Genomic DNA, 9780 nt, shown 5'->3' on the forward strand with positions numbered 1-9780 from the left:
TGATCTCGAGCACTTGAGCGACGTAGGCGTCGAAGGAGACTTCAGGCTCGGCGTGTGTATGATGGAGACCACGTGGCTTCAGGTCCGTGGTTTTCGGGGGAAGGGGAGGTACAGGCACAGGGGGTGCAGTGGAGGACGGGGCGGGAACAATTCATAGACAGAGGATGTGCCGGAGAGCGCGGGCCGCAGCTGCAGCTGGCCGAGCACGCCGTGCTCTCAGTCGTCGGACGCAGTGGAGGACGGGGCGGGAACAGTTCATAGACAGAGGATGTGCCGGAGAGTGCGGCCCGCAGCCGCAGCCGGCCGAGCACGTCGTGCTCTTAGTGGCCGGACTCTAGGAACACAGCTGTTTCCAGAATGTCAGCAAAAGAAGAAGTCACCGGCTTCGCGGAGTGACATATGTGAGCAAAGACGTACAATGGATGCCCAGGGCGCGGCCCGCAGCCGCAGCCGACCGAGCACACCGTGCTCTCTGTGGTCGGACCCAGAACAGAGGTGGCGCACAACCACTGCTCAGATTCCAGAGTTTTAGCTATCGCGGCGCTTGAGGCAAGCAGATGTTAGGAAAGACTTACACCACAATGACCCATGAGACAGAGTCTGATGGGACTGCGGCGGTATGGGACAACGCGCAAAGGCTGGTCGTAAGTTTGGGTGCAAAGTCAAAGTCATATTGACGCCCACCGGCGAGTGCCGCTCGAGCGCTTGAGCGCCTGGCGGAATACAAAGGTGCGGGAACAAGCACTAATCTATTACAAGACCGCAGCTCCAGAGGCAACCTCGTCAGACACAATCATCTCGGGATTAACTACAGCGTCCAGTTCAACCGCCGTGGCCTCCAGTCCAAGACTAACCCACTGATGCACATGCCGCCATGTCACGGCACAGAAGTCGCGCATGGCTACACGAATGCTCGCCTGGCAACATGCGTATGCGTTAGCCCCCTCAAGATAATCCGCTCGATCGGGGTGAACCTTGCCAACCGTGGCCTCCCAGACCCCAGCCTGCCATGTATGGTATGCAACGGTCCGGCGCATCTCTTCGAGCAGGAGCTGGACCTCTTCTGTCCAACGGGCAGCGCGAGCGCGAGCCTTGCACCACTCGATGCGCAGGGCTACGTGAGGAATTATCAGTGACATGAGTGCAAGAAGGGAGCAAGGGACTTGCATTCTTGCAGGCTCTCTTCCATGGCGCCCCGGTCGGGGTCATCGCTGTGTGCAGATGGGGCTGCCTTTCAGATCCAGGAAAGGGTGCGCCTTCCCTCGCTCTCACCCTCGTTGCCCTCGGTGACATGCCGGATGTCCCCTGCATGCAATGGCGCGAGGTGAGTGTCCCAACCAGCTTTACCGAGCGTATTTGCCAGGGCGCGCAGAGCGGCGTACGCTACCCGGTACCGCGTCGCATCTTCATCGATCTTAGCCTCGGCTTGCTTGATGATAGTCTGCGCCCGAGTGTTTGCGCGTTGGCCGCGGGCGAAGCGGTCCTTGAATTTATATAGATGAGACCGCACCTCTAAATGACCGCGGAGATCGGCAAGTGCGTCGAAGGCCTGAGCGTGACGCATGTGCCACTCGAGCTCCATGAGTGCAGGTAAGCATGGTACCGTGGTGAGGATGGCCGATGGCAGGAGGAGGGGTATGTTGTAGGGCAACGCAGCTGTGTCATTGGCTGTCAGGAGGCGTTCACGTTGTATGGCGACACCGGGCATGTAGAGCTGCTGGATTTCACTCCAGGCATCAACGCGGCGGTGTAGAGCGTTCTGATGTTCGAGAGCTCGAGCGCGTTGGATGTCAGTAGCGTGAGCGGGTAGGGACGAAGCCTGTTTCTTGATTCGGTGCCTGAGGAATTTACGTTAACCAAGAGTCTGGCGACCGGCCAACGATTGAGCGCAACGTACTGTGTGTCTTCTAGTTCGATGCCGGCGATAATCATCCCGCTGGCCGAGCATTTGGTGTGCATGAGTTCGGCGGTGCCTGCCTTGAGCGCAGCCGCGTCCTCCTCGGCAAGTTGCCGCTTAATTGCGGCCTGGGTGATAGCTAAGACGTCGTCAGACTTATGCCCAGGTAGCCATCCCATATGACTCACTCGGCCGCTTAGGCAGGAATGGATTAGGTTGCAAACGATCTGCCTCCCAGGCCTCTACAGCCTGACGCCAGCGCGTGGTCGCTTCCAGGGGCAAGGTCGCCGTGAACTGTTGAAAGGCTGTGACTTGTTCATTGCGTTCGACGACGGCCTTTTTGATTCGCTTCAGCAAAGTTGCAGCTGAATCATTCCACATCAGTGTCATTCTGAGCACCGCGATTAAAAAGGCGTGTATACTGTAGACAAAAGGTACAACGAGCAACACATACACACATACAGGAGGGGCGACGCTAATAACATTGGTTCGTCAAGAATGAATGGTCAAGAAAGCAGATTCGACAAGAATGGGGACGGCGCGCGGTACGAACGGGGTATCATGGCAGGTACAACCTATCACAAGAAACAGAAGAACTTACGCATGTAGCAGACCTTGAGCCAGTTGTGGTGGGAGAATATGTCGTCGAGGGTGTCACGCCTGGACCCTGGGCCCATCTCACGTGTACTCCCAGCCGCCGCGTTGAGGCGCGCCCAGATACGCTCAATGCCCTCTCCATCATCGCGCGCACAGAATGGGATATAACGGAGGTTGTATGTCGCGCGGCATGCCTCGCGATGTGCATTGATGTGAAACTTCGGAATTGCCCATTCTACGTTGTGGTCGGAAACGAAGCCGTAGGTGGAGAAACGCGACTGGACATTGCGTTCGAAGTGGCAGGCAATGTCGTAGGAGGCGAGGACGTCGGTGGGTGCGTTTTGTTGGAGGGAAGAATGAAGGAGGTAGTCGATGTTTACGTAGCTACAGAACAGTCAGGGGGGTTTTCGGGTGAGTCGCTAGCATCACGTACCGTTCACCCTTCTGAAGGTCGCCCGTCGAACACGGGCGCTTGACTTCATGACGCGCGCAATCGACGCTCGCGACCCCAGATGCTGCCAGACCCACTGCGCCCTTGAGGGTCGCAAGCTTAATGGCGTCGTGGCTGTTGCAGTGGTCTGAGGTATCGAGTTCGAGAGTACCGTACGTGTCGAGGTGTTTCTTGTATGCTTGCTCTTCGACCATGTACGCTGCGCCTTTGTTGAGGCTGGGGTCCACTTCGTCCGATGAAACGTTCTTCCGCTTGAGGCGGAAGTTCGCGTCGATTGCAACGAACAGCCGCCGAAGCCAGCTGGGAGGACATCAGGATCTGCGAGGTAAGATTGTGCCGAAGAGGCATACCTCGGTCCTTTGGGGGGGTTTCAACTGGCGTGTTCTTTCCTGGTTGAGGACACGCCGGGCACTCGACCGTGCAGGCACCTGGAAGTGTGCCAGCGATACCGTCCGGGTCGTTGCCCCGGCCGGCACGCTTCATCATTTTGAGGTGGCGCCACTCGCGGACCGTGGCTAAGAAAGACGGATACCGGTCCTGATAGGGAACAGTTAGTGCCGTACATGCGCATGCAACACTGGGCGTACCTTCGGAGTATCAACATTTGTGTTGTCGGTGCGCCGAGACAGCATGCTGTAAAATTCAAAGGCGGAGAGTTTCGATTGCACAGAGAGGAGGTGGAAGGTTTCGAGGACGCGGAAGGTTGCTGCTGTCTTCGGAGAGACCGATGTGGCTGGATACCATCGTGCACGGAGGAGCTGGAGATGGTGCGGAATGGCTCTCTCACACCCGCAAAAGCGCACGCAGAGGTCATGTACGCCGTTGACGTCGAGCAGGACAAAGTCATCCCCCCACGGGACCCTGGGGTTCGTGCAATTGTCGCCAGGGGAGTGACCAAGTTGGACGACATGGCCGAGGGCCTTCAGCGTGACGCGCGTGAAGTGATCGTTATCCCAGCACTGCTTTGCCCGATGATCGTTAGTGATGACCAACAGCATAGAAGGGAGGAGACGTACACGCAGACGGTGGAGAGGATGGGAGAGATGCGCACCAAGGTGCACTTCTGACAATGCAGGCCCACGTCGCTGCAGTCCTCGCAGCGATAGAGTACACCGTTGTCTCTGCAGGGGCAAGTTGCGTCTGTGTAGTCGCCTCGACCCTCAAGCCGGAGAAGCTCCGCGAGGTAGTTGTCAGCCTCAGTGGTCCACTGGAGGATGGGCCGGTCCTGCAGACGACCAATGAGTATCGGAATGGAGAAGTTCCGAACCGGAAAACATACCCCAGCTGTGCGTTTGCGTGGCTGTGGGTCTTCCTCGAGCTGTTCGAGTTGATGATATAGGTAATCGACATCGACAGGCTCGGATGGGAGTTCATAGACAGAGGATGTGTCAGTGTAGAGGGACGGGAGAGAGGGAGGAACGGACAATGAGCGTTGTTGCTTCTTCTTCGGAGAGGCAGGGAGTTCGAGGTATGAGGTCCGGGCACTGGATCGGTGAGAGCGTCGGCCCCAGTCGATGTGCGCATGGGTCTCCGTGGGGGTATGAGCTCCTGAGGAGGGACAGTCGTCATCATCAGAAACGTCGTAGTGGGTGACACGGGGACCGGGGCGTCGGCGTTTCATGAAGAGAGCGCGGAGGGTTGAGAGCCATTGTGGGGCCATGGTGGGCGATATGAGGCTGAAGCTTGAAGCCTGCTGGTCCCCTTCATATTGCGCTCGAACAATGAAGCCATGCCTGATTGACAGCCCGTGAAGTATCAGAGGGACTTCTGCGGATCTTTTCATGAACCTGTTGACGACGCCCTTGGCGAGATCGTTGCGTTCTACACTTGGGCTATCAGCTACCGACATAAGCGCAACTCGTACCTGCTGGCTTATGTGCAGCCTCCAATCTCTCAATCCTGTCAGACGGCACAACAGTACAGGATGTTGATATTGGGCCCTCGTGGAACACCGGTCCTTCGCGTACAGTGCTACCAGGAAAGAATGTGTTAGCCTCACCAAAATAGCGGTGAGGTATACTTGAAAATGCGCAAGCTCGACCCCTAGCGTTGACATTGAGACACTGTCACCCAAGTTATGGAGACACCCAAAAAGAGAGGTCAGTGGCGGGAGAGATAAGCAACCGTGCGCCTTAGCAGGGCATGAGGTGTATCCATGAAGCAGCCAATAGTAGCGGGTTAAAGAGTGCGCTCGATGATGCGGACCGGAAACGTGCAGATCACCAGGCGCCCGCAGATCTTGAAGTTTGGCCAATCAGGGCGCGTTTAGAGGTGCACCTTAAAACATTCACGACTTTAAACATAGCGTAGGGAACCTACAGGTGTATTTCATGGCTAATAGACAGCATGATGATATATTCACATCTTGTATGTTTCATCTGAGGGAGTTTGTGACGTCTTATCTGAAGTTTCAGTGTATGCATGTTGTCGGGAGGTTGGGCAGGCCGAGTGATGCATGCAAACTACGAGGGAAGTATCACAACATTGTGTACATTGTCGACGGTGTTTCAGCTCATGCGAACGCGATATACGAGCACATAGCGATGTATTGCTAACGTTTTTCCCCAGATCCTGCCATGGCCTGTGCTATCATAAGTTGCCAAGGCATCTCTCCGGCTCGGAGGACATCCTTGTATACATCCACACCTTCCTTTCGATAGTCCCACTCATCAGCAAGCATGCATACTATCTTCGCACCCCAAATCAGTCCCAAACGCGCGTCCATGTCCTCGGATTCATCAAACCATGTCTCTCGCAGAGCTCTCCAAGCGTCCACTCTGGCCGCGATCTCCGTCTGCACCTCGATCTCTAGCTCCTCCAGCGGCGTGTCTGAGTCCATCCAAAGCTTGCGGCAATCCCGGGCGGCGGCGAGTACTGCATGGCATTGGAAACTACCTAGGGCAGCACACCACAGAGGTGGAGTAGTGCCGTCCCATACGTTCACAGCGGTACGAGCTGTGGGATCCTGATCGGGAGGCAGGAAGCGGAATGGAGGTGACCACAACCCTAGGAGAGGCCCGGTACCATGCAGGGTAAACGAAGCCTGTACAGGCCTGTCCGCCCATTCTACAAGGTCATCGGGTAAGTCGTCAAGAGCTGCTGGTGACACAGCAGTGGCTGGTTCGGGGGAAGGGGGGGCGAAAGCGTCGAAGGAGAGGACATTCTCCATATCAAAACTGTCGATCGATACGTGCAATGGGATGTCTGCAGAGACCTCGCACGTCGTTGCAGAAGTAACTGAGGGATTGTGAGCGCCTGCTTCAACAAGTGGCCGGTCGGTGCCCTGACAACTCGAGTCTGCAGTCAGACCCTTCTTGTAGCGCCGCCGGTTCGCTGCAGCCTTAGTCTGCTTCCCCCTGTTTGAACAAGTCAGTTGGATTCTACATGCGATGGACATAGAATCAGAACTTCTCTGAGTTCCGGTATGCTGTAGCTTGCTCTCGCTTCGCGGCCTGTTTCACCTCATAGGTGTAGTACTTCGCGGAGCGCCCCATGGTGGTGGTTGAGACGTCGAGGAACAAGCACACTCTAGGCACACGTTCATAGTTTCGCACGAAGACCCCTCTATATATTGATCCATCTATTGACAAAGTTCTACCAGGACACGCCATATCACAATAACTCGGCAACCGGCCTGACCGACAACACCTCAACATTGATTTCATGACAAGCACATCCTCTATGTGCCAGGCGTTTACTACAAACACGAGCGCAGTCCACAGGAGGCGAAAGTCCATGGGAAGGAACTGGAACTTGATTTACAAGATATAATATCGTAGAGGAGACAAGACGTATGTGTAGCACAAGTTACATATGGAGTTTTGCGGGTTTCTAGACAGGGAGACAAAAGTATGCGTAGCCCAAGGAATGTATGGTTTTGTTCTAGACAGCGAGACACGACGGACAAGTATGCAGACAAAAGCACGAGGACGGACCAAAGTACGAGAGAGGAGGCAAACGTATGACGAGGAGACACATGCACGAGAAGCCGACGACGAGAGACACACCGGTTACACCACACTAACAATACCCTCAGCGATCGCATTCATGAACGCTGCGATGGCTTGGTCACGCGTGGCAAACCCGCCACGACCGGTACCCCCGCTGACGCGAGAGACAGCGTCGACCATCATCTCACTGGAAAGCTATGTCAATCCAAGAGCCATGTAGTCGAGCCAATAGATCTCACCTGGAGTCGAATACCCCAACACGACGCCCACGTGTCACAACATACCAGTGCGCCGCACTGCTCTCGTTGGCGATGTATGGGACGATGGGGACTTGAGCCCCGGCCATGAAGGGAATGGCCGGGGTGGGAGCAGCTCCGATGCCGTGTGAAGGGGGAAGCCCGGCGTGGACGTGCTCGGGTGTGGGGTACAGAGACCCAGGGATCGTCGGGATGTCCGAGTCCAACATCTCGACGGACCCGGTCGAGGAGTCCGCCGTGTCCGTCGTGGTGCGCGGTTGAGTGCCACTCGCGGCCCCAACAGAACCTTGAGCAGCCGGCGAAGGGTCTGAGATGATGGGTGGGAGATGCTCAGCAAGGAAGGACGAGGCAGGGGACAGGTCACCCCAGATGCTCGACTCGGCAGACTCACTGTCGTCGGCAGGAATGTGCATATGAACACGACCTCGACCTGAAATGGCATTATGTCAGCAATAGTCCCACGCCTCAGCCACCTGGAATCGTGAACATACCTGAGACCACCCAGCGCAAGCACTGCAGGCACGGCTCGGTGATTTCCTGGTCGTTTGCCACTGCACAATTCAGTGAGTGCTTGTACTACGCACTGAGAGAGTCACCAACTCACGCTCATACTCGTTGAACAACCTGATCAACATGGCCAACAACTCCCCAGCCGTGAAGCACGGCAACGTGGAGTTATCCTGCACGTTGCCGCGCTCGTTGGTGTGGTTCATCGGCATGGTGGAGAGGGATTGAGGAGAAGGTGAGAGCAGGGAACTGGGAGCAGGGAGCAGATAGGGAAGAAGAGAGAGGGGGATGAAGAGGTACATCGCACCGCACCGAGGATCTATAAATTGCTGCTCGCGAAGAGTGGACGTTTGTTTACAGGATTCGCCTTGGGATCCGCACTTCATTACCGGCAATGTATCTACTCAAGGAGCTGCCAAGAACTCGCCTCGACATGCGGCCTTTCACGTATCACCCTGTCCCCCGCCCCCGCCCCCCCAGCTCACCACCCCCCGCCCCCAGATCATCCCGACCATCCCCTCCTCACGCGCACCTCCTCCTCGTCACCGTACTCGATGGCACCCTCTGGATGGACAGGCGGCGACCAGCAAGAGTGGCTGCAGGACCGCAACGACAGTGCGATCGAAGCACGTAGCCAGGGCAAATATAGCGCGTGGCTCATAGCCCTATTCCACGATTGGTTCCTCCGCTGGCCCGAGAGAGAGAAGCTCTTTGGGCCTGAGGTCGGCACACTCACTCCGGAGCAAGAAGCCCAGCTCGCTGCCGCGATAAACCATAGGCAGAAGGTCAGTACCAGGATATATCACCTTGTCGTCCGATCATTGACGTCTCTTTGTCGCTCTCCCTTCGCCTGACTTCAGCAACTGAGGAATTGGTTTCACAATAACAGACACAAGCGCTTCACAAAAGCTGCACCCGGCCGTCAGGTTGTCCAGCCTGCCAGCCACGCAGGCCCTTCGACCAGCGCGATCAGGGCCCACCTGGCTACCGGCAAGGCGTCACGCGCTCCCCAGCCGCGTGAAGTCTTCTGTCGCATGTTCTACGACCAGGAGAAGAAGGCGGTTGTGTCCGAGGAGCTTGCTGCAGAGCGCGAGCTCCTAGGACGCACCCTTACCAAGTCCGAGGCCATGAGGATCTCGCGCGGCCGTATCGATTCAATGTTCCAGGAGGCATCGGTGGAAATAAAGGAGCAAGTCCAGGAGAGGGTCGCAGAGGTCAAGGCGGCCAGGAAGGCGCCCCCACCCCCTGAAGATCCATCCCAGGTGCGCACGCCTGAAGAGTACCAGAAGTAAGTAGTCTCGTCCTGTAACGCATGCACATATTGAGCAGGTTCTACTAGTGCGATAGATGGTGCGCCGAAGTCAATCACCGAAAACATGTCCCCCGTGGCACGCGATACCGGCTGGTGCTTCACCGTTATAGGGGCGGGACCCAGCCCTCGACACGGCGGTGCCATCAAGTCCTTCGCGTACGTGGTATGGCAACCTGTCAGTCAAACACGGGAGCTTATTCCTATATAGGGTGCACTTCGGGACAAACTCCTCCGGACACATGCTTGATGAAGCCACCCTAGACTACCAGGCGAAGTATGTGCAACCGATTGTGCACTTCGCCAAAGGTGTTTATCGTAAGTATTCTATCCGTCTTTGTATTTATGATCTGACACACATGACATTCAGCCCGAGATGTCCGCGCCCAGCGAGCGTTGCCAGCGTCCACTGCCAGCGACGCAGACGACATGATAATGCTTATTCCCCCTCGTCAAGCGCCGGATGACATCCCTTCCAGCTCGGCAAGCACCACCCCAACCTCCGGAAGACCTTCCCAAACTCCTCCGCAAACGCAAGCTGGTCTAGGACCCGCGACTGAGAGCACGGCACCCACCATACCCCCGGCCGCACCCGCCTCCACCTTGTCAGACGCTGCAGGGAGTCTAGCCATGACCATGCCATTGGGCCCCGAGTGGTCTATGTACATGGGCGCGGTCGGCGCTGGCTCGAATATGTACAGCATGGACGGCGAGATGTTGCGAGTGGATGAGTGGGATACGTCTAGGTTTGGAGACCCCACCCACACAACTCAATCGACACCAGTCCCTCCTATTCCAATGTCTCCCTTCAC

At 56.6% G+C, this 9780-nt stretch overlaps 4 protein-coding genes across 4 annotated transcripts; 1 reads left to right on the forward strand and 3 right to left on the reverse strand.

Annotated features, from left to right (window-relative positions):
• Positions 1-793: 793 nt before the first annotated feature.
• On the reverse strand, positions 794-4605 carry L226DRAFT_547381 (uncharacterized protein; the record flags this gene model as incomplete). The annotated part of the gene is given in 11 exon segments (XM_067682492.1): positions 794-808; positions 828-1114; positions 1273-1838; positions 1898-2036; positions 2086-2262; positions 2499-2878; positions 2928-3245; positions 3349-3482; positions 3533-3904; positions 3997-4170; positions 4225-4605. The coding sequence occupies 11 exon segments, from the start codon at positions 4603-4605 to the stop codon at positions 794-796; spliced, it is 2943 nt and encodes a 980-aa protein (XP_067531824.1).
• Positions 4606-5496: 891 nt separating this feature from the next.
• L226DRAFT_574020 (uncharacterized protein) lies at positions 5497-6439 on the reverse strand (the record flags this gene model as incomplete). Its single annotated transcript, XM_067684962.1, has 2 exons — positions 5497-6301; positions 6354-6439. 2 exons carry the CDS (start codon positions 6437-6439, stop codon positions 5497-5499), a joined length of 891 nt encoding a protein of 296 aa, XP_067531825.1.
• Positions 6440-6955: 516 nt separating this feature from the next.
• On the reverse strand, positions 6956-7871 carry L226DRAFT_574021 (uncharacterized protein; the record flags this gene model as incomplete). Its single annotated transcript, XM_067684963.1, has 4 exons — positions 6956-7082; positions 7135-7582; positions 7644-7703; positions 7757-7871. The coding sequence occupies 4 exons, from the start codon at positions 7869-7871 to the stop codon at positions 6956-6958; spliced, it is 750 nt and encodes a 249-aa protein (XP_067531826.1).
• Positions 7872-8213: 342 nt separating this feature from the next.
• Positions 8214-9179, forward strand: L226DRAFT_468750 (uncharacterized protein; the record flags this gene model as incomplete). The annotated part of the gene is made up of 3 exons (XM_067676156.1): positions 8214-8468; positions 8595-8947; positions 8999-9179. The coding sequence occupies 3 exons, from the start codon at positions 8214-8216 to the stop codon at positions 9177-9179; spliced, it is 789 nt and encodes a 262-aa protein (XP_067531827.1).
• Positions 9180-9780: the final 601 nt, after the last annotated feature.

Source organism: Lentinus tigrinus (assembly GCF_003813185.1).
Source record: "Lentinus tigrinus ALCF2SS1-7 unplaced genomic scaffold L226scaffold_30, whole genome shotgun sequence".
NCBI lineage: Eukaryota > Fungi > Basidiomycota > Agaricomycetes > Polyporales > Polyporaceae > Lentinus > Lentinus tigrinus.